The following is a 24,776-nucleotide window of genomic DNA, read 5'->3' as shown; positions in this document are numbered from 1 at the left end:
TGAGGTTTGTTTGGTCTTGTTCTACACCTCATTGGTGATAATCATTTTGAAAACCCAGTTATAGTGTCTCTTTGAGTTCTTCACTGTATAATTTGTATTTTTCCCTTGGGTATAATAACCCATAAGGATACACTTTCAGGCCATAAAGTATCGCATTCCTCATCAAAATTTCTCCCTGGATTTAATATCCATTATGATTTTTCCTTAATCCAATCTTTACTGTTATGCAAAATGATGATTTTTTTCAAATCCAGCACTCTCCACATTTGCTGCTTAGCACTTACAGACTTGTATATGTTATACAGCTATATGTATTACGTGTAATATATATAATACATATTATATAATTTCTTGATTATATAATCGAGAGACCTGTCTCCCTTATTTCATTGATGTATTTATTGTAAGCATGGACATGCGAATTCCTATTTTTTCAAGGGTTTATAATTCATTATCATACTTATTTTGGTTCTCAGATTGTCCCAGTTTGACCTCTGTAATCTCCTTTATTCTGGCTCCTACGTCCTTAATAACACCCATCACTTTTTTGAGCATCTCCTTACCTTTTGGCCACATGTTCTGGGTGCATCTCTTATCTTCCTTGCCCCAGCCCTGGAATCAGCCATTCCCCTGAGGAGCCCTGGTTCCATTCTTTTTTTTTTTAGATTTTTATTTATTTATTTGACAGAGAGAGAGCATACAAATAGGGGGTAGGGGGAGCTGCAGGCAGAGGGATGGGGGGGTGGGGAAGCAGGCTCCCTACTGAGTAGGGAGTCTGATGCAGGGCTCGATCCCAGGACCCCGGGATCACCAAGCAAGCTAAAGTCAGACGCTTACCTGACTGAGGCATCCAGTCGCCCTGCCGTGATTCATTTTAATGAGGACTGATATTAGAGACCAAGATCTGGTCATTGCTACTAGCATGTTTTGTATCTTGGCTCTTAGACCTACAGAGCTGTGAAATATCTGTGATATATGCTATGTACATATACACCAACATACATACAAATTTACCCATACATACACTTTTAAGAAATCGTGAGTTCCCATTGATACCTCCAGTTCATCTTCATAAGCTTTTTTCTTGTTTTGCCCCATTCCTTATTTGTGTGTCTTTTCCTTGGTGAGAACCTTGGCACCCAACATTAGCATAGTCTTCTAATACATCCCAAATTGTGTCAGAGTTGCTTTTCACATACCACTACCTGAAACAGACCTCCTTCAACAAGTTCAGGATTTGTTAGCATCATCGAAGACTGAAATTATATTGTTAAATGTCCATAAGCTGTTTGGATTTTTTTTTTCCTTTTTAGTGTGATTATAGTATTCTTTTGAAATACTATTAGGTTCATCTTTTCTTTCTTTTTTTTTTTTTTTAAATATTTTATTTATTTGACAGAGAGAAATCACAACTAGGCAGAGAGGCAGGCAGAGAGAGAGGAGGAAGCAGGCTCCCCGCAGAGCAGAGAGCCCAATGCGGGGCTCGATCCCAGGACCCTGGGATCATGACCTGAGCCGAAGGCAGAGGCTTTAACCCACTGAGCCACCCAGGCGCCCCTAGGTTCCTCTTTTCATACTGCTTTCAGTTTTCCCTTTCTATATTTACTAACTCAATTTTTTAAATTCAAGGAATATAACTACACTTCCAAAAGCCAAAACTGTAGAAAAATATATGTTTGGAGAATTGTTACTCCTTCCTATGTCTCTTTCACTCCATTCCATTCCCTCTCCCCCAAACCCTTGTAGGTATCCAACTTCATTGTTCTCTAGTTTAACTGTCCTGTATTTCTTTCTTTTTTTCTTTTTTAAAGATTTTATTTATTTATTAGAGATCACAAGTAGGCAGAGAGGCAGGCTGAGAGAGAGGGGGAAGCAGGCTCCCTGCTGGGCGGAGAGCCCGATGTGGGGCTCCATCCCAGGACCCCGGGACCATGACCTGAGCCGAAGGCCTAGAGGCTTTAACCCACTGAGCCGCCCAGGTGCCCCAGTCCTCTATTTCTTTTTGGAAAGATAATCGGACACACATATGTTTGGGGTTTTTTCTCCCATTTTGTACAGGAAAGATCGCATACTATGTGTGCTTTTTTTGAAAAAAAATTTTTTTCACTTAATAGAATCTTCTGGAAATACTGTTTAAGTTTGTAAAGATTGTTCTCATTCTTTTTTTTTTTTTTTTTTAATAGTTGTGTAGTACTCCATTGTGGGGGTACTTCATAGTTTGTTCAACTACTTTCCAGGGCTTGGATATATCTAGGTAGTCTTTTTTAATGCCAAATAATGTTCTAATGCATTCCCATCAGCAGTGCATGAGAATGACTGTTTCTCTACATTCTTAATAAGAAAGTATTATTAAGCCTTGGAGTTTTTGCCAGTCTGATGGGTGAGAAGTTGTATCTCTGTATAACTCTCTCTTATGAATGAAGTTGAGTGTCTTTTCATATGTTTAAGAGCCATTTTTTTGTTTTTCTCCTTTTTTTCGAATTATCTCTTCATTTCTTTTGCAATAGGATTTTTGTTCTTTTTTTCTCCCCTCAGTTTTTAAGTTTTTATCATTGTATATTGGGAACTTTAACCCTTTATTTGTAATGTGCTTTCAGATATTTTCTTATAGCTTATTTGCCCTTTTATCTTGCATATGGTGTTTTTTTGCCAAGTTTTTTGTTTGTGTTGTGTAATCAAATTTATTAATTTTTTATTGCCTTTAGATTTTGAATGATGATTTTAAAAAGCCTTTCCTTACTCTTAGGTTATAGAAGAGTTCTAGAATATCTTTGTGAAGGATAGTTTGTCTGTGTGTATCAATACGTATGTTCAACAGTTCTAGTTCTAGAAAAATACATATTCCAAGGAACACAACAGCATTTTTCATAATAGTGAAAAATTAGAAACAACATAAATGCCCACCAGTAGAAAACAGATTTGATTAGTTGTTCTCAACCATACAAGACCCCATGTTTTCCTTTTATAATATTTTAAGAGCCCATTTACTCTTTGAAATGCCTAGATAACATAACACATCTACACCCATGATGTCAAAGAAACAGAAATAATAATGCCCTAACTATAATACAAAGGATAAACAAAAGAGAATAATGAACTAATGTAATTTATTATAAAGTAATATGTATCTTAGTATGTTTAGACACGATTTCAGTAGAAGAGATAATGACTTAAGTAGTCAGATGCTTGCACCCATATGTTGAATCACTGAATCTTACAACTACAAAAGCACAGTGATTCATGTGTGTTGTATTGGTGACTCAGAAATCCCACAAGCTTGAATAACTCTTGGTAAAGTTCTGAACAAAACAAGATATAATCTCCTGTAGAAGTACATGCAGTTGCCTTCCTGGAAGATTCAGTATATATTAAAACTGTCAAAAACATTTTGTTTTATAAGGTAACATGGAATTCAGTTCTAGGTCATGTAATTATGAACAAGTTTCTCACCAACTTTGAATATCTGGTAGGATATTTGAAAGTTGTACAGGACATGGGTCATTTCTTTGTTGTGTAGGAATGTCTTTTTTTTTTTTTTAAGATTTTTTTTTATTTATTTGACAGAGATCACAAGTAGGCAGAGAGGCAGGCAGAGAAAGGGGGGGAAGCAGGCTCCCTGCTGAGCAGAGAGCCCAATGCGGGGCTGGATCCCAGGACTCTGGGATCATGACGCAAGCCTAAGGCAAAGGCTTTAATCCACTGAGCCACCCATGCTCCCCATTGTGTAGGAATGTCTTGAGCCATGTAGGGCATCTAGCATCCCTGGTCGTCACCTGCTACATGCCAGTAGTAGTCTGTAGTCCTTGTGGCAACAAAAAAAGCATTTCCTCAGATTTCCAAAATGCCTTCCTAGGGGACAGTTGAAAACTATTAGGTTAGCTGATGGGTACAATGGAATATTATTCATACATTAAAAGGAACAAGGAAGATGTACATATAAGGTCATGAAGGATATTGACAGTATATCATCAAGTGAAAAAGGCTACAAAACATCGTGTATGGTATCACTTTTGTTAAAATATATACACACACGCGTCCATTGAAGAAAGGCTGGAACTCAAAACATTAATAAGGATGACTTTATGCTTTTGTTGTCTAAAATTTTTAAAACTATAAATTGGGTTACTTTTACAAAATAATTACTTCTTGATATAAGGGTTTAAAAGCTCTTTGCTTTGGTCAGTGACGGATTTTTTTCTTGAGGAAAGAAAAACAGCTTATATCATTAAAAGGATGTAAGGAAGAAGGTAATTTGGTAAAATTTGTCATCTGGCATTTAATTTAAAACAACTTTGTTCGTCCATGTCAAAATTTTAAAATGGGAGAAGCGGGGTAATTGCTGTTCTATATACTTATTTTGAAGCTATTGCCAGGATTATGTTTCTTTCCCCTGTTGTCTTCCTCCAGTTCCTCATTTAGAAACAAATGAAAAGAAATTTTTAAAAAAGGAAACGAATGAAAAGAACAATAATCATCACTTGAAGGAGGGAAAAGTGCCCTGAAGAGTGTTTCTTGGGCTTTAGGAAGGAAAGTGCTATTACAGAATTTGAGAAATCCTGTCTCAGGCCAAGCAGATTAAATTCTTTCATCTACCTTCAAAGCCTGTGTTTTCTTAGACTCCTGCTGTTCAGGAGCCTAACTCCTCCTGAGCAACTTCTCTAGGTTGCCTTGGCTCTAGAGAGGCAGAGTTTAGGGCAACCAGGGACACACAGTATCTGCTTTTTTTTTTTTTTTTTTTAATCACTTTAGACAATTTAGATTTTACTTCTTGCCTTAATGTTTTAGAGACAATACAATAACAATCATTGAAACTATAGGAAGGTGAGCTAAACTCTCTACTTACCATGAGAGAAAGGGAGCTTTCCTGGGTTTAAGTCTCAACTCAGATATATAGTAGTATATCACAAACAGATACTTAAAGGAGTTTTTCACCCCATTTTTTTATTATGAAAATTTGCAAACTTACAGAAAAGTTGAAAGAACAGTACAGTTGGCCACTACCTACATTCAACAAAGATTAACATTTGTCACGTTTGCTTTATCTAAAAATATATGTGTATGTTGTGTAAGTATGACATTTTCTCTCCTAGAAAAATAACTAGGAGGGAAAGCTTACGTTTGTAAATTTCTCTGCAGGGGTCCTATCTACTTAAATGCCTTTTATAGTAGTAGATCCTACTATAGGAAGGAACAAAGCTGCCTTGAAAGAAAAACGTAATTTTTGTTTTTCTTATTTAGAATGAGCTCATCTTGTCTCCAAACAAGCTGAGTCTTCTGCAGAGCTCACCACCTATGTAGTTATTTGCAGATTTTCACCTTCTTACTCTTTTGTAATCGTAACATGTTTTTCTTTCTGTTCTAGATGATCCCTCTGATAAGCCACCTTGCCGAGGCTGCTCCTCCTACCTCATGGAGCCTTATATCAAGTGTGCTGAATGTGGGCCGCCTCCTTTTTTCCTGTGCTTACAGGTAATTTTTCCATTACACAGTTCACCAGTGAAAAGTTGGGGAAAAGAGCAGTTGGATGACATAGACTATTGAATATTCTACATCTCTATATCAGCTTAATACTCAGCATTGCTTTTGCCAGGAGATTTAAAGTATTGAGACTAAAGGGACTGCTGGTTGGCTCAGCTGGTTGGGTGTCTGCCTTTGGTTTGGGCATGATCTCAGAGTCCTGTGATTGAGCCCTACATAAGGCTCCCTGCTCAGCGATCAGCCCGCTTCTCTCTCTCCCACTCCCCCTGCTTGTGCTCTCTCACTCTCTGTCAAATAAATAAATAAGAACCTTTTAAAAAAATAAAAATAAAGTTTTCGGACTCCAGGAAACAGAATTGGAAGATTATTCCTTTTGATAACACCCATGACACTGTTATTGATGAGTGATCTTTGGGCAGGTGACAAGGGAACAAGTCATTCTGTGGAATGATGATAGTAATAATACTAATTACAAGTGCTAACTTTGTTGTTGAGCACTCTTTTGAGTAATTTGCGTAAATTAACCTTTAGTTCATCACCATAACCCTATGAAGTAGGTATGATTAGTATCCCTATTTTATAGAGAAAATTCAGACAAAGAGAGTTTAAGTAATTTGCTCAAGGTCACAGAGCAAATACCATATTTTATTGGATCCAAGATGCTATTGATTATAAGAAGTATCCCAGTTTTAGAAATGATAAATGGCTGATGGAAATTGTAGTATCCTTCTTATTATAAGATGAATCCTCATTTTAGAGTTTATAAAATATGAAAAAATACATGTCTTAGATTTGCCTAAATACTTTAAGTTTGGAACCAGTTTTCAAATTTACTCTTAGTCTGATTCCAGGGTTTATGCTCTTTTTTTTTTTTTTTAAGATTTTATTTATTTGACAGAGATCACAAGTAGGCAGAGAAGCAGGCAGAGAGAGAGGAGGAAGCAGGCTCCCCATCGAGCAGAGAGCCCAATGTGGGGCTCGATCCTAGGACCCTGGGATCATGACCCAAGCTGAAGGCAGAGGCTTTAACCCACTGAGCCACCCAGGGGCCCCAGGGCTTATGCTCTTATCAAAAGAGGAGATGTCCTAGGAAAAAGTCAGTTTTTCAGATTATTTTTTCCTCTGTGAGGACTACTGAAGAGCTGTGATCAGGTATGTAACCATCCTCTTGTGGCTGCAGACAAGATTAAATGAATTCTTAAAAACTCATCCTAAGAGTAGAGTACCTCCAAACCATCTTTCATCCTATAAGAAAGCATTTCAGAAAGTAGCTTTTTGGTAACTTACTTTTCCTTTCTTTTGCAGTGTTTCACTCGAGGATTTGAGTACAAGAAACATCAAAGTGATCATACTTACGAGATCATGGTAATGGTGAAGTTGCAGGGAATTTCCATTCATTTGTCAAGTATTGTATTAGGAATATCTTTTTCTTCATCTCCAAGTATCTCCTTCCCTTTTTTTTCTTCCTCTTCTGAATTAGGTAATCATTTCCTAGTAAGTGTTTTAGGGTTTTATGGGCCTACTAAGTCATTAAGTCCAAAAATCATTTTATATACTCAGATTTTTATTTCAAACTTGGAAGGAATTTGAAAGTACTTATTGAGGGGTGCCTGGCTGGTTCAGTCAGTAGAGTATGTGACTCTTGACTTGGGGGTTGTGAGTTCAAGCCCATGTTGGGGGTAGAGTTTCCTTTAAAAAAATTTAAAGGTTAAAAAATACTTGTTGAAATTTACTCATAAAACGATAAGAGGTACACTGCATTTTAGATTCACTGATAAACATACAGTAAATGTGTTGTTGCTGTGTTTTGGCTAATGATATCATTATGTGGTTCTTGTGGGCAGTGGTGAAGTTAACATCTGGCACTCCCTCCTCCTGCCTTGGGGAAATTAGTTACCCTCTGAGGGTGAAGTTATAAAATGACATTGAGTGAATGATATGACAGACTGGCTTATAGGCCAGAATAAGACTTGACTGGAACCTGATTGATTGTACTGCTGCCTCTAAAGAAGGAATGAAAGGCAGGTGTTGGTCGTACCCCTTCCAAGCTCTAGTCAGAGGAATGGGCACTTTATTTATTTATTTAAAGATTTTATTTATTTATTTGAGAGAGTGAGAGAGACCAGGAAGAGAGAGCAGGGGAGAGGCAGATGGGGAAAGGGAGAAGCAAGATCCCCATGGAGCAGGGAGCCCAATGTGGGACTCCCAGGACCCTGAGACCATTACCTGAGCCAAAGGCAGACGCTTAACCGACTGAGCTACCCAGACATCCCAATTGGGCACTTTAATAAGCCAAAATGAATATCTGGTCTGCTTGGCAGGTGTATTTATCTTCTTAAAGATAGTTTTGCCGGTTACAGAAAATAACAAGGCACCAAGTAATTTTCTTATATTTGGCCTCCCATTCCGTTTTTTTTTTGTGTTTTTTTTTTCCAGGAAAAAATACTGGCTGGGCATTTTAACAGTAATAATTTCACATTGTGAATTAATCCACTTATACTTGTGTTAGCTTTCTGTTGCTCCCATAACAAATTATCAAAAATTAAGTGGTGTAAGATTACACAGATTTATCGTCTCACAATTCTGTAGGTCAGAAGACCATTAGGCTCACCTGCTTTGCTGTAATACCCATAATGTCAAAAATGAAGGTGTTGCCTGCCTGGACTTTTATCTGGAGGTCCTGGGAGAGAGTCTGATTCCAATCTGCTTCTGTTCTCATTTAGGTTGTTGATAGAATTCCCTACCTAGAGGTTGTAGGACTGATGCCACTCTTCCTTTATTGGCTGATGGCCAGGGCTTGCTCTCAACCTCTAGAAACCTCCTTTCTTCATCCTCAAAGCTAGCAGGGATCAGGAGTTCTTGAGGGTGATTGATAAAAAATGCCTGGAGTCTTTTTGATCTCTCCTGCTTCCTTTGTGCTGACTCTCCTGCCTCCTTTCCTCTTCTTTACTTTTTCAAAGACTATTCATTGATTTGATAGAGCACAAGCAGGGGAGCGGCGGGCAGAGTGAGAGGGAGAAGCAGGCTCCCTGGTGGCTTGATCCCAGGACCCTGAGACCACAACCTGATCCAAAGGCAGACACTTAACTGACTTCTTCTTTAAAGGAAATTTTATTGGAGTGCCTCGGTGGCTCAGTTGGTTAAGTGTCTGCTTGTGGCTCGGGTCATGATCCCAGGGTCCTGGGATCAAGCCCTGCATCAGGCTGTCTGCTCAGTGGGGAGCCTGCTTCTGCTTCTCCCTCTCCCTCTGCGTACCACTCTGCCTACTTGTGCTCTCTCTCTCTGTGTCAAATAAATAAATTATCTTTTAAAAAGTAAAGGAAATTTTATTTAAGTAATCTCTACACCCAGCATGGGGCTCAAACTCATGACTCTGAGATTAAGAGTCACATGTTCTTCTGACTAAGCCAGCCAAATTCCCCTCTCTTACCTCTCTTTTCTACTTTTAAGGCCTTGTGTAATTTCATTGGACCCACCCAAATTAATCTAGGCTGCTATCCCTGTTTTAAGATCAGCTGATTAGTGCCTTAGTCCCATCAGCAGCGTCCCCTCACAGTAATATCTAGTTACTATTTGATTGAATAATCAGGGAACAGGAATCTTGGGGGTAGAGGGGTGCATCTTTGAAATTCTGCCTACCACAGTGCCATAATATATCTACTTCAGTCTGTTAGAAGTTTAGAAAGGGTGAATTAGCATCTCTGATCTGATTATTTGTGGGGTCCTGTTTAAGATGAGTTTCTGGGCCTATAATGCTGAGAGTCAGATCATGGTCCATAATTAAAGAAAATGCTCCTTAGTTAGAGTTCTTGGCAACCAATGACTAGCCTTCCCCTCCTTCTCTCTATAAACACTTTCAGTCTTACAGTTTCTCCACTAATTATAAGATTTGGAATAAGATTTTTTATATTAGACTTTGTTTTAGAGAGCAATTACAGATTTGCAGCAGAATTGAGTAGAAAGTCAAATTTCCCATATATTTCCTGCTCCAGTACATGTATAGCCTCTCCCATTAACAACATTCCCTCATGAGAGTGGTACGTTTGTTATACCTGATGAACCTACATTGACACCTCATTATCATCCAGAGTCCCCATTTACATCAGAATTTACTCTTGGTGTTGTATATTCTGTAGGTTTATACAAATATATAATGTCATGTATCCACCATTATAGTATCCTACAGAATAGTTTTATGGCCCTAAAAATCCTCTGTGCCTTGCCTGTTCATCTATCCCCCCGCCCCCCCACCCTCTGGCAACCACTGATCTTTTTACAGTCTCCATAATTTTGCTTTTCCCAGAATGTCATATAATTGGAATCCTGCCGGTATGTAGTCTTTTCAGATTGGCTTCTTTCATTTGGTAATATTTATTAAAGTTTCCTCCATGTCTTTTCGTGGTTTGATGGATCATTTCTTTTTAGCACTAATTAATTTTCCATTATTTGGACATAACACACTTTATATTTATCCATCCATCTACTGAAAGACATCTTGGTTGGCTTCCAAGTTTTGGGAATTAAGAATAAGCTGTTACAAGCATCCATGTGCAGGTTTTTCTGTGGACATAAGTTTTCAGCTCCTTTGGGTAAAAACCAAGGAGTCCAATTGCTGATCACATGGTCAGGTTGTTTAGTTCTGTAAGAAACCATCAAATTTGTCTTCCAAAGTGGCTGTACCACTTTGCATTCCCACCGGCAACAAATGAGTTGTTGCTCCACATCTTCACAGCATTGAGATCAGTGTTCTGCATTTTGGCCATTCTAATAGGCATGTAGTGGCATCTCTTCATTTTGATTGACATTTCTCTGTTAGGATATGAAATATCTTTTTATATGAATAATTTTTTTTCTCTTTCGTCAACTGCGAAATGAATGAAGGGTTGGGGAAATGTCAAATTATGTATGACTTTGAGTTCATTTCACCAACATATCAGATCTTCAGAAAACTGAAGATTCTTCCCAAATTCACACAAAAATTCCTAGAACCAGAACATAATTTTTTTCCTTTGAATTGTTTTCACAGTTCCTTAGGCTAATTCAGTATAGGCTGGGTAGGTTGATGGTTAGCCACTATAGGAAAACTGTGCTCTCTCTAGCTGTTCTGGGCACTATGCCTTCCACATAATCCTGAAGGCACTAAGTTTCACTCCAAGGCCAATTAAGTCTTCTGATTACATCATCTTTTTCTCACATATTCAGCACCCATATGAGCATATTTCAGAATTCTGTCCTTTGGGGAGTTTTTGGAGGTTACTAATACTCTTTTTTCCTGCCAATCTTATCTATTCCCAGATAAGGAAAAGAAGAATCCTTCCTTCTTTAGGAATGATGACCAAATTTTGGCTTTCTACACATGAAGCCACTAGAAACTTGTTTTTTCTTTTTTCTTTTTCTTTTTTTGCATATGAAGCCACAGAAAACTTTAAATGGTTTTTTGTACTTTTGTCATCTCACAGTGCTGTATTTTTAGAAGTTACTCATGCTGTGGTGGGTGGTGCATTAATCAAGAATTCTTGAGTTCTGTGCCTTTTTTTGTCTTATAATTCTTAGAGCCTTGAACAAGTCAAGGCACCTCTTTCTGCCACACCCTTTATACCAGTGATTTTAAACTTTCGTGCCTAAGAATCACCTGGGAGCTTCTTAAAATTATAGATTCCTAGTCCTTACTGTTAGAGATTCTGGTTAGTAAGGCTGAGATTGGGTCTAGGAATTGAACAACACTGATTCAACTTTAAGAAAACTCCCTTATGCCCATTTTTTGGTGTAGAAAGTTTTTCTTTTTCAAAGATTTTATTTATTTATTTATTTGACAGAGATCACAAGTAGGCAGAGAGGCAGGCAGAGAGAGAGTAGGAAGCAGGTCCCCCACTGAGCAGAGAGCCTGACACGGCTCCATCCCAGGACCCCGGGATCATGACCTGAGCCGAAGGCAGAGGCTTTAACCCACTGAGCCACCCAGGTGCCCTTGTAGAAAGTGTTTCTTGTTTACCTCACAGTAAAGTTGGTGAGGACTAATTAATTTCCCGAAGTACAGTTTTAGAGATAACATAGGCTTTTCAACTATGAGTTTTTATATTATTTGTATTTATGGTATTTACCAGATTATTATGAATATAGACTTAAAATATATGACATAGACTTCTCTTTTGGATCTCATCATACCTCATGTGCTGTTCATATTCATGGTATGTAGTCAGATAAAAATGTGTTGCTTATGAGCAGTATAATTTCACAAATCATGGACATTTTTTTTTCTTTTGTCATCAACCAAAGGTATAACAATTGCTAAATGATTGTGTAATCTGAAGGTCTCTCCTGTCACCTTTTTAAAATAACTTGTTGTAGAAGATTTCAAAAAAACAAAATTTTGGGGCACCTGGGTGGCTCAGTGGGTTAAAGCCTCTGCCTTCGGCTCGGGTCATGATCCCAGGGTCCTGGGATCGAGCCCCGCGTCAGGCTCTCCGCTCAGTGGGGAGCCTGCTTCCTCCTCTGACTCTGCCTGCCTGTCTGCCTCCTTGTCTGTCAAATAAGTAAATAAAATCTTAAAAAAAAAAAAAAAAATTTTATGTATACACTAAAATAGAATGTTTCAGTTATCAGTTGCTACCTAATAGCTACTTCAAAATATTGTGGCTTAAAATACCAACTATTTAATTGTCTCCCATAGTTCTGCAGGTCAGAATTGTGATTGGGCACAGTGAGGGTGGCTTTCACGTCCACATGATGTGCTGAGGCTAGAAGTCCACAGAGCCTTTTTCATGCTTCTGGTAACTCAGAACGGCTTGAATTGGTTGGGAGACAGCTGGAACTTTTCTTTTTTCTTTCTTTCTTTTTTTTTTAAAGATGTTATTTATTTGATAGAAAGCCTACAAGCTGAGGGCAGAGGGAGAGAGCATCCGACGCAGACTCCACGCTCAGAGTGCAGAACCCAATGTAGGGCTTGATCTCACAACCCTGATATGGTGACCTGAGCCGAAACCAAGAGTTGGCCACTTAACCAACTGAGCCATCCAGGCACCCCCAGTGGGAATATTTTAACTGTCTAGTTCTTCTCCAGGTAGCCTTAGCGCTCCTCCCTCTCCCTAAGGCTGTTCCACATAGACTCTCTGGCAAGGAGGTTAGGTTTCTGACGAGGTCATTCAGGTCTCCCAAAACCACAAAAATGGAAGCTGCCAGGCCTTAAGCAAGTCACAGGTCCAGTCCATATCAAATGGGACGGGACTGCACCAGGATGATTCTGAAAGTTAATGGGGAGCTACCACTGTAATCCAACTACTTCGTATAATACAGTGTAATAAAGTTCCATATACTTGTTACTAGCTCTTAAAATTATCAACTCATAGCCTATCTTGTTTCATCTAAACCCCCACTTCTCCAGATTATTTTGAAGCAAATCCCCCAGACATTTTATTTTTTCTATAAATGTTTTACTAGATCTCTCAAAAATTTAATTCAAGTCACTTTTTTCATTTTTGCCCAGTCGTGTCATAAGAGCTTTTTAAAAATATCTCTGCTCCCTTTTCTACCTCCGAAAATAATTACTGTTCTGATTTTTATCACCATAGATCTGTTTTGCATATTCTAGAACTTCATGTAAGTGGATTTATACTGTATGCTGTATGTACTCTTATTTCTGGTTTCTTTCAGCATACTTTTGAGATTCATGTTGTGTATAGTAGTTGATTCCTTTTTGTTCCTGAATAATATTCTGTGGTATGAATATGATAGTGTTCATTCTGTTGATGGACACCTGGGTTTTTCTTTGTTTTTATGCTATTATGAATAAAGCTGTTATGAACTTTCCTGTATAAGGCTTTCTGTGGACATATGTTTTTTGTCCTTGGATAAATACTTAAGAGTGGAATTGCTTGGTCATAGACTAAGTGATTTACTCATATTTAATTTTTAAGGAAGTGTCACAGAGTTTCCTAAGTGATTGTAGTATTTTAACCTCTGCCAGCAATGAATGAGGTTCTGATTGTTCCCCATGCTTGCAAACTTTTGATATTGTTGATTTCTTCATTTTAGCTATTCTTATGGGTTTCATGAGTGTGTAGTGGTAGCATAATTTTTTTTTAACTTTTACAATTTAATTGGGATACAAATAAGGTCCATACATTGGTAGCTTCTTACATGTTTTCTGTTCTGTGGGTGTTCCTCTCTATCTGTCTTCCTTCCTTCACTCTTTCTCTTCTTCAGTTTATTTGATTTTTAAAAAACATAAGTTCTCTGTCTTACAGATATTAGTACAGTGTGAATTTTGCTGTTAACATGTTCTTCGGTCTTCTATGCTTCCTGTAAGTTGGTAGTTAAATATAACAGCTATCTCAGATTCATTTATGATCATTGTATAGATCTGTTCATCAGGGATTGCAAAATAGTTATTTTTCTAACCTTAGCACTAGCACTTTTTTTTTTTTTTAAAGAGAGTACATGCATAATAGGGAGGCAGGAAGGGAAGAGGGGTGGAGAGAGAGGGAGAGAGAGAATCTTAAGCAGACTCCATCCTTGGCGCAGTGCTTGACACAGGGCTCTATCACATGACCCTGAAGTCGTGAGTCAAATCAAGAGTCAGTTGCTTAAGCGACTGAGCCACCCAAGGGCCCCCCCAGAACTCTTTATAAATTAAAATAATTCTATAAAAAGAAATGTCTCATCTCTGTGGTCACCCTGAGGTAAAGTTTGTACAGGAAAGCCAAGATAAATACCTGATTATTTCCCCTTGTTTACTAATTTTGAAAATATGAGTTGGTTCCCTGGCGTCCTCTAGATATTTAGAAGATTTTATTTATTTCATTTCTTTGCAATTATTATCCTTGTTAATGCTCAAAATGTTCCATCTTTGGTTCGTGGGAGCCTCTACAAATTGGTCTCTACATCCTTTCGACATGACCTGTACAGGCTTTGAGAGCCTCTTTGCTTTCCATTGTGACAAAATATTCTAGTCTCATCTGGTGCATTTTCTGACTCGAACCTAGAATCAGGTCTTTCTTTCTTTCTTTTTTTTTTTAAATTTTTATTTGACAGACAGAGGTCATAAGATCACAAGTAGGCAGAGAAGCAGGCAGAAAGAGAGGAGGAAGCAGGTTCCCCGCCGACCAGAGAGCCTGATGCAGGGCTCGATTCCAGGACCCTGGGATCATGACCTGAGCCAGAGGCAGAGGCTTTAACCCACTGAGCCACCCAGGTGCCCCAAATCCGGTTTTTCTTCAAAGAGCCCTGTTTCCTTTAGTGGGAGATAGTGTTTAGTGACTGTATACTGGGCGTTAGAAGTGTTCATTGCTACTGGGTTGGTCATTATTTCTAGACTTCTTCATCGAACAGTGTTAGGAAATTATTCTTTTGAGACAAAATACATTGTAAGTTCCTACTAAAACTTTCAATTCAAATATAAGACTATACAGTTTTTACGTAATCATAGATGTTATATCTATATCTTTCTAAACTCCAGGCCAGAAATCCCACTGCCCAGTGACACCAGCAAGATTGCTTATTTGCTTTATCCCATAACACATCCGCATACAGTGACCTCAGAATAACATACCAACAGTCCTGAAAACAGCGTAAGATTTTTTTTTTGGCAGTTTTTAATTCAAAGGTTTATTCTACTAGAGATATATAATCAAATCACTGTTTGTTTTTCTTTTTTAAGATTTTATTTATTTGATGTGAGAAAGGGAACACAAGCAGGGGGAGTGGGAGAGGGAGAAGCAGGCTTCCCGCTGCGCAAGGAGCCCAATGTGGGGATCGATCCCAGGACCCTGGGATCATGACCCAAGCCAAAGGCAGATGCTCAGTGACTGAGCCACCAGGTGCCCTTCAAATCACTGTTTTAAAGTCATGTGGGATATTTTCTTTCTATGATTATGCCTTAAAATTAATTCATAGGTTTGTTACATTTTGCTTTTGACTCTTAGGATTTTAAATTTAGTAGTTAATGTACAATATTTATATTTCAAATTCAGATCTACAAAACAAGGAATATTCAGAGAGGTTTAGATTCTATCCCTCCCTTCCCCATAGCTAACCACTTCTTTAAATATATTGTTTATTCTTCCGTTTAAAAAAACGTAAATACACACATACTTATATTGCCTTGTTTTTCAGCTAAGTGGGAACATACTATAATATTTATCTCTACCTTTGTGCTAAATTTAAAAAATATTTTGGGGTACCTAGATCGCTCAATTAAGTGTCCCAACTCTTCATTTCGGCTCAGGTCATGATGCCAGGATCCTGGGATCGAGCCCCACATCAGGCTCTCTCCTCAGTGGGGAGCCTGCTTCTCCTCCTCCCTCTGCCCCTCACTCCCTCTCAAGCGCTCTCTTCTTTCGCTGTACTCTCTTTCTCAAATAAATAAAATCTTTAAAAAAAAAAAAAAGTGAGAATGACAGTCATTTGAGTATGAATTAGCACTACATTTCAGGTTGCTGGGTTCCATTTCTACATCTGTTCTTAGGCAAAAACTTTTTCCTCCTTAGACCTCAGATTTTCCTGTTCTTGACCCCAGCTGGACTGCTCAAGAAGAAATGGCCCTTTTAGAAGCTGTGATGGACTGTGGCTTTGGAAATTGGTAAGAGCTTGGTGTTAAGGTTTGCCGTGCCCTAGGGGGCTCAGAGAAGAAGGTGCTGTTGAAGGGTAAAGGGAAGAGCTTCAGAAGGAGGAGTTTGGCGCGGGGGGGGGGGGGGGGCATATGTTACTTCTTTGTTGACCCATGACTTAGAGATTTGTCCTCTTCATTCTGCATGTTATTTTCCATGGCCGAAATGCATCACAGAGATATGTTATGTTTCGTTGTCCATGACTGGGCAGTTCTAAAAGGCCACTTTGGACAGATCAACACAGGGAAGGTTGGTTATTTCTTTCTGAATACTGGGGAAGTTTAGAGTTAAAAAGTTTTTGCTCCTTTCTGAGTTTAGGAATTTTTCTCGACTGTGGATACCTTCACCATTTAAGTGAGTCAGACTTCAGGTAGATGGCCGTAGCTTACTTGAGACTTGAGTTTGGGAGACCTGTTTTTCTGTTTTTAGCTTGCAGATAGATCCAAGCCTGGCACAACTGAACAGCACTCATTGCTGTTGCCCAGGAAGAAGTGCCGCTTAATAATAATGTTACCACGTTCACTTTTACCTTTGGGAATACTTTCACACTGATGGTTTCATTTTGTGAAATAGATAGTAGGGGGACATTATTATATTTCTTTCATGAAGAATCTGAAGCTTAGGGAGTTAAGATCATTTTTCATGATCATATAGCTTATTAGTGAAGGATTCCTAACTAGATTGTCCCTGTCCTGACTTCCTAGTATAAGTAATCTCTCCTAGTAGTCATAGAATATACTGTGCTACCTCCATTGTGTCCAGGGCCATAAAGGACCATCATAAAATATTGTGTACTATAGGGAATACCAAAGAAGACAGAAAAAGTGATCACTTGTGAGAAGCTTGCTAATCATCTTAGGCATAGTTTTTCATCTTTTGCTTGCTGTTCTGATGTTCTAAAATGGACGAATCCTCCCTGTTTCCCTTCCCCGTTGGTAAAGACCACCAAAAAAAGAGACTACTTGTCTGTCAACTGTGAGTAAGATACTAAACTTGGTGGTGAGGATGGTAGAGCTAAAAATTACGTATCCTGCCCTCAAGAAGCTTATAATCCATTAAGGAAATCAAAATACATATAGGGATGATTGGAGTACATGAAGCAGAGCATAATCATGCCTTAGGAGACAGGCAAATTAAAATACCTTTTTTTCTTTTTAAGATTTTATTTCTTTATTTGACAGACAGAGATCACAAGCAGGCAGAGAGAGAGGAGGAAGCAGGCTCCCTGCTGAGCAGAGAGGAGATGGGCAAATTAAGTACTGGAGAGGAGAGAGGTCAAGAGGAAACTTGGCGAGCTTCCTCCTCGACTCCTCCATCCCGGGGACTTAGGACTCAGAGGTCTGAAGTACAGATTCTGGCTTTGTGCACTTAGGTGTTTTATTTTCTCAAGCAAGTTTCATAGTCTCCTTGGGCCTCTTTTTTTCATCTGTGAAACTGAAACTCCGTGGATAATACTAGGATTAACTTACACCATGTTGTGAATGTTTCTGGCTTAGGTCTTGGCCAGTCATTGGCACTCTGGTAAAGATATGTTTGTCCATGTGAAGTGTTCTGTAAACTATAAAACATGATGCAAATATAAAACTGTGCTTATGTACATTTTGAGTGTTCTGAAGTGGTTTATTATAGCAATTCTTTCCCTGAGGCCTAGCTCACATGGAAATTTACAGATTTTTTTTTAGTGATGTTCCTTGTTTTAGTGAAAGGAAAGCACTTTTTGGATATCATTTCTATATCTTGGAATAGCAGGATCTGGCACACCAGATTACACCAATATTAGTCTTCTGTTTCTCTCATCGTTCAGTTGATACCTCCATGACACTGGTTTGGAGGCATCAAATTCCAGATATTTATTTAGATGGGACCTAAAATATGGAAAGAATAAACCATGTTTTGACCTCTTTGTATAAATGGTCAGAGCTCTCTCTTTGCTCACGATCCTAGGCAGGATGTAGCCAATCAGATGTGCACCAAGACCAAGGAAGAGTGTGAGAAGCACTATATGAAGCATTTCATCAATAACCCTCTGTTTGCATCTACCCTGCTGAACCTGAAGCAGGCGGAGGAGGCAAAAACTACTGACACAGCCATTCCATTTCATTGTAAGTGCCTCCCTGTATTGCTGAGAGATGCTTAGCTCATCTTCAGGCCCTGTTGCAGGAGCAGATAAACAGTGGTCTGGGCAACTGAAGAGCTTCTGGAAGATGGGAGGAGTTGGCATGGCAGTTACTGAGAGTCAGGGCTATAATGGGGCAGGGAGCGGTCAGAGTTCCATACCGGAAATCCCAGTGCCCAGAAATGGTGTGGGTCCCACCCACTCTGAGGCTTAGGAACATACCAGTGTTCGTAATCTTCTGTGGATAAGATGTCCAGATTGAACCAAACTTCCATGCTTTGGAGGGTTTATGATTGTAGATACGAGTTACTTAAGAGAGTCCAGTATTTGATTCACTATTATTAATCATCCCAGTGTTGAGCCCAAGAAGCAATTTGTTATTTCAGTTCTCTTAGTTTTGGTAGTAATAGCGAACTTTTTTTTTTTTTTTTAAATCTCCTGCGTCTAAGGAACTCGTGGGTCTTCTAACAATATGTAACTAAAACCATGATTAATTATAAATGGACATTTTCGCTGAATGACTCCCAGAGTGCAAATAATGAGATAATGAATGTATTCGTCAGGCCACTCTCCTCTCCCCGCCCCTTTCCTCAGACTCTGTAGAAACAGTTTCAGAGCTGATTAACTCAAAGCCTGATGATACCTATTTGGAAAACACTTTGGATGGTAGCATTTTGTTTTCAAATCCATTAGATCATTTGTTCCTCATAGCAACACAATGATATAGGCAGAAGTGCTTTTGCTTTATACATGAGGAAACAGATTCAGAAAGGTTAAATAATTTGTGCCTCATGGGACTAGAGAATATTGGAGCTGGGACCCAATTCCAGCTAACTTCCAAATCCTGTGGGTTTGTTTTTGGTTTTTTTTGCTTTTCAGTTGAGTGAGACTTGTAAATTGATATTGGTCCTAAGGGGTAAGGAAACTGAAACAGACAGGGTACATGTTTATGTTCTCTATAATACTAAAGAGAAGATACTTGGTTTTCTTATGTTAAGAAAGGACAAATTAGAAGGAATTTCCCCATTTTGTTTAGAGAATTCCCTCAGTATTAGTTTCCTTTTTAAGAAATGAGTCTGTTTCCATAATACTTTATTTTTCTCACTTTTCTCTTTATAATAATGTTTTGAATTTTATTTATTCTTTCAGACACTGTTTTTTTTTTCCCCAAACAAAAATATTTCAGAGTATAGATGAGGGCTATTTCTCTGTCACTTTTTCATGCCAGTATTTTATTAACTAAGAACCTAAATTCTTCCAGCTACAGATGACCCTCCGCGACCTACTTTTGACTCCTTGCTTTCTCGGGACATGGCAGGATACATGCCAGCTCGAGCAGATTTCATTGAGGTAGGAGACACTTGTTTTTGTTTCACATGAGACTCATATCTTTTACCTGTAGGTGCCATACTGCTAAAAGGTCATTTTTGAAGCACTGTGATTTATAGGGCCTTCGGCAGCCACATTTCCTTATCTGAGTGCCTTTTCTCTTTCATAGCATTTTCACATATAAAATATGGAAGTTTTCCATACCAAGAACCTGTTTCTTAAGTTGCAAAGATGTTGGCTTTCACTTCCTCAATAGATATGGGGTTTCTGCAGTCTGGTTCTCATTCCACCCCTCAAGCATTTCAAAGTTGTACAGTATCAGGTTGGCAAACTTTTTCCATTAAGGACCAGATAGTAAATATTTTTTGTAGACTGTAAAAAGTCTCTGTTGCAACTAAACTTTACCATTACTGTGCAAAAGTAACATAAATAATGTGTAAACAAACGAACATCCCTGTGCTCCAATAAAGTTTTATTTACAAAAACAAGCAATGGGCTGAAATCTGTCCGTAGGCTGTAGTTTGCTAATCCCTGTTCTGTATTCACAAATATATAAAGCAGGATGAATGTGTATAAAAACTCTATGTTCCTTGTTCATCCATGGAGTTGAAAACCATGTGGAAAGTAATTATTACGTCTCTTGATTTATCATGGGATTCACAATCACAATGCTCCTGGAGATAATTTGAAAGTGTAGCAAACTACAAATAATTTTGACAGCCACAGGCAGGTCGCCATTTTGTTTCTGGCAGCACACTGTAGAGCTACCCCATAGACGGTGCTCCTGTAAATTGTACTGTGTTGAATATAAACAAATCTACCTATTGAACTATATAAGCAATATCAAATAAATATCAAATAGAACCCTCAAAAGGTAGTAAAAAGGTAAATGAATTAATGTTGGCAGTGTTCTTATCAAAATACTTGATGACCTATTCAGAGATTTCTCAGTTTAGATTTTATGAACAGATTACTTTTAATTTTTAGAACACTAGGTTTGGACTCATATTTTTGCTGTCTCTACTGCCTGAAAACCTCAAACTTTTTCTGATGATGACTTCTTTCTTATAGTAATACCCTGACCATGTACTACTCCATTCAGTACTTCTTAACAAGCGTTTGTTCATTTGTTTTTCTGTTTGCTTCTAAAGCATGGCTACTCTGAAGGCATTACTCAAAGCTGATGAATTTGGGGTGGGAATTTTTTTTCCCCAAACAGGAGTTTGACAATTATGCAGAATGGGACTTGAGAGACATCGATTTTGTTGAAGATGACTCTGACATTTTACATGGTAAGATTTTATTTTAGCACATGTTTTTATTGGTTGTGAAGTGTGTAGTGACACTGTGTTGGGTGCTAGGAATGAATGAAAGGATGAGTAAAATATGTTTTCTGCTCTTACGGTACTCAAAACCTGGTGAGATAAGTTGCTGCATTTACCTGTTGTTGTGTTTTGACCGCAATGAAAAAGGTCATTTGTGATGAGGGTGAGAATGTGGATCATGTAATGGTAGTTGGTATCCTGGTCTTGGACTGTGTGATCTTTCTTTTGGCTGGGGTAAGCCTACACTGAAGTAGTTGGTTGAATGCCTCTCTCTGCCTCCTTAGAAGGAAGGGAGTCCGTGCAAATGCCTTGGAACTTCAGTAGCAACTGATAATGCTAGATTTTCATGCTAGATGTTCACCATAATTTGTTAACCCAAATTTCTCTTAGAAGAGAAATAGAATGGAAGTTCTTCAAGGGTTTTTAGACCAAGATTGGGAATTTCTTCTTTCTCAGTACTGTTGAATTCTTGGCATTTCTGAATTCTCACCTAAGATTAGCCCTCTAAGGATTTATGTCCATTCTTGTGTTATAACATAAGTAGTTAATGCCACAGAGCTCTTACAAGTGGGAGGTTAGACTTTCATTGAATCTCTTGTTTTCCCCCTTTCCATTTACATTGAACTACCCATTTAAAATAATCCCTAATCACCTTTCATTTTAGTCTAGAATTGAATGTGATACATAGGTGAATAATGCCTCCTTGGATTCTCCCGAATTTCCCAAACAACATCTTTGTTGTTTCTCTAAAATCTGTATCCCAGGCGGGAAAGGCAAGTAGAATCCTTGTGGAATTGTAAGTCAAGTTTCTGTATTGCATTAACTGATATTCTGTCACTAAGAAGGGCACTTGATTCTTCTCTCCGTATAAGAGCTCTTTAGGTATTTGTTACACCAGATATGGGGCTGAGAAAGAGTCCTCATTAAAATTTTACCTTTAGGATTTTCTGTCTACATATTTCTTGAGCCGTTTTCTTCACAAGATTTCATTCCTCCCCTTTTCTCCCACACAACTTTAAGGAAAATGGAAGTGACACAGATGCTACTAAAAGAGGAAAGCTTGAAAGCAAACTACTTGAGCATTCACTAGATAGACTGTATTTGTTCAGTTTTCCACATCAGTCTCCTCTTTTCCAGCCCAGTAACTCACGTGCTGGTCCTTCTCCCCTCTGAGGGCGGTTCCTTGACTGCAGTGTGCGGATTGCTGCTTGGTATCTATCAGCACACCAGCTTTAATTAAAATGCTGTTGTTTCCCGACTTGTAGCTTTCTTACTCAGAATGCAAAAAGAAAAAAAAGTAGCTCCATAAATATCACCCTTTTAGATACTGTTCGAAAGTACCAACTTTCGAAAGTCAGAATTTTTCATGTCAGTAATGGCTCCCAGCCATGTCAGAGACTTGCCGAAATCACTTCTTCCTAACGTCTTCATCCTTCAGCCTCAACATTATCAAGAAAACGGTGGTAATGGTTGATATTTTATTTCACTCTTCATTCTTTGTAGAAGCAAGAGTTGCAGTTTCTTCTGATGTGCTGCCGTCCTCTCTGTAACTAAGTAGGAGCAACAGGAAAAAATCAGAAAGAAGCTATTAATTAGCAGTTTTTGTTTCACTTAGTGTTTCAAACCTAAACCATACTTCAGTTTGTGTGCTTCCTACAATTTCCACAGCCTTGTGAGTCGCTTGATTCTAGTTTGAACTAGAATCAAGCATCAGCATCAGTTAGTTAGAGCAAGCAGCTTTAACAGAATGTGAATAGTAAGCCCTGTCTCCCTTTTCCATCCCAGTCTTAGTGGCAGACTGTAAGATGTTCAGGTGGGCACTTTTTAAAAGATGTTACCATTGGCAAGAGATATAGCCATGCTTGAGATCAAAGGGCTGACTTGCTGTTGCCACAAAAGGAGGCTTTGTTACGGTCTAGAGTTCTTTTGTAGCTCCTCTCATGGCATGACCCCTCTGTCCAGTGTGGCACATGTATGGTCCCTGAGCTGAGCACTTTCTCCCAGAATACTCAGTGAGGGGGAGGACCTGGGAGCCCACTCCCAGTTGCAAGAGTTTTTCTTGCCAGAGATTCTGAGAAAGGAATGAGAAGGAGCTTTCTGAGCACACCTAGAATAGAGAGAGGGACACATATTTTGTGCAAATTAGGACACTGATTCTACCTCAGGTTTCTGAGTCACTGTGTGATCTTGGGCAAGTCCTTGCAATCTTGCTTGCTGGTTTTTTGTTTTTTGTTTTTTCCTGTGTGTGTCCACTGCCAGTAAAGAAGGGGTTGATTAGTCAGAATGTGAATGTCTCCAATGAAAGATGATATGTAATTGAGATTGGTGTTATTACCATTCCATTACACCATTATACTCTTAATATTACTGAGTGATAATAACATTCCTTTTATGTTCCCTCACTTTATATAACTACTGCAAGGAAACAAACTCTTTGGCTGGGTTTTATATTCTGTCCTAGGGCTGAAGCCACCAAGCTCTTTTCCTCACCCAAAAGTTTTGCTATGATTCATGGAATTTGTCTAATATGAGGGGTTTGAATAGTCCATTATAGAGGCCTGGGATACAATGGAGGGATAATTGATTGCATTCCAGCCATACTAGAGGCTTCCAGAATGGGTCTGGAAAGGATACTGCAAGTGAAGCAGTGTCTGAGGAAGAAAATAAGGAAGTTCTGGGATCCTTCAATGACACCACTGTGTATTTATTGAGATAAGCAGAAATTACTGGTTCAGAAAGAGTGATGCAGAAGCCTCATAACTTGGCATTCTCTTGTTTCCTGGTATATTTGGGGTCTCAGTGTAGATGCACAGTGGTGTTCCTTTTTCCTGTGGGCCATCCCTCCCCAGTGTGCTTTCATTTGAGAAAATCGCTCGTAGATTTGTGGGATCGCCTTTCCCAGAGTTTCACAGGTTCTAAAACCCTGAGTATAGCATTTTCTAATCATCACTGTCCTATAACTTAGGCAGGCAACAGGCATCATGTGCTCCTTCCTATGTGTTGGGTTGGTTTTTCAACCATGGGGTTGCCCATTAGGACAGATTACTCTTCCTCTATTTGGAAAGCTAATTTCAGCACAATTTCTTGGCCAGGCATGGATACTCCCCCACTTTTTTTTTTTTTTTTTTTAAACTTCTTTGGCTCCTATTGTCAGCCTTTAGATGATTGAATGGTTAGTAGATGAGAGGTCCGGTGCTGTCACTGTGTATACTTAGCTACCCATTGGCAATACCCTTCCCTGTAAAGGCATGTAAAGCATGTAAGTTTTATGCTTAGGACATTTTAGACATAAATGCTATTAGTAATAATAGCTGATACTTACAGCCCTGTTTGCCAGGTACCATTCTATGCCCTTCACACATATGACCTCATTTAGTCCTCACAGAACTCTTTGAGTTTGGCGTTATTGTCATCATCATCATCGTCATCATCTGTCTCCACATTTTATAGATGAGGAAACTGAAGAATGGAAATACCAAGTACCTTGCCTAAGGTCATATAACCTGCTAGTGACAGAGCTGTCTCCAGAATCTGTGTTGTTAAGACTGTACATATCAATCATCTTTACAGCCTTGCATTTTTACTGCTGGGTTTTTGGTGTGTTTGGAGGTGTCACATATGTTATCCTCTACAGCTTAAGCACACTGCGAGAAGTAGGGGTAGATATTTTCCCATTTTACATTCAGGGAAGCACACCAGAGGGCTTAAGTGACTATGGGTTGCTACTTGCTAACTTTAACCATTAGGTCACGTCATCTTCTCTCCTTCCCAGAATTAATTATCTACATCTTGACCAAAAGCTTTTGGGAGAAATGACTTTTAAAAAGCTTTGCTTCTGGGGAATACCTGAGTCACAGGTTTATGCTTGTGTGTTTGCAGTAGGGGGTTTGATTGGCTGCCCTGCAGTTAAGGTCTCTGAGTTAG

At 38.8% G+C, this 24,776-nt stretch overlaps 1 protein-coding gene across 3 annotated transcripts in view; it reads left to right on the top strand.

Annotated features, from left to right (window-relative positions):
• TADA2A (transcriptional adaptor 2A) overlaps positions 1-24,776 on the top strand; it is a 52,536-nt gene that overhangs the window by 5,904 nt on the left and 21,856 nt on the right. For all 3 annotated transcript variants that reach the window (XM_045985482.1, XM_045985480.1, XM_045985481.1), the window contains exons 3-8: positions 5,363-5,469; positions 6,784-6,843; positions 15,963-16,054; positions 18,027-18,184; positions 19,460-19,548; positions 20,747-20,819. In XM_045985482.1, the coding sequence (XP_045841438.1) occupies positions 5,363-5,469; positions 6,784-6,843; positions 15,963-16,054; positions 18,027-18,184; positions 19,460-19,548; positions 20,747-20,819 (579 nt within the window). The remainder of the gene's footprint in view (positions 1-5,362; positions 5,470-6,783; positions 6,844-15,962; positions 16,055-18,026; positions 18,185-19,459; positions 19,549-20,746; positions 20,820-24,776) is intronic.

This window comes from Meles meles, chromosome 18, assembly GCF_922984935.1.
Source record: "Meles meles chromosome 18, mMelMel3.1 paternal haplotype, whole genome shotgun sequence".
Lineage (NCBI taxonomy): Eukaryota > Metazoa > Chordata > Mammalia > Carnivora > Mustelidae > Meles > Meles meles.
Note: the sequence above shows the minus strand (reverse complement) of the source record. Positions and strands in the feature narration are given on the sequence as shown.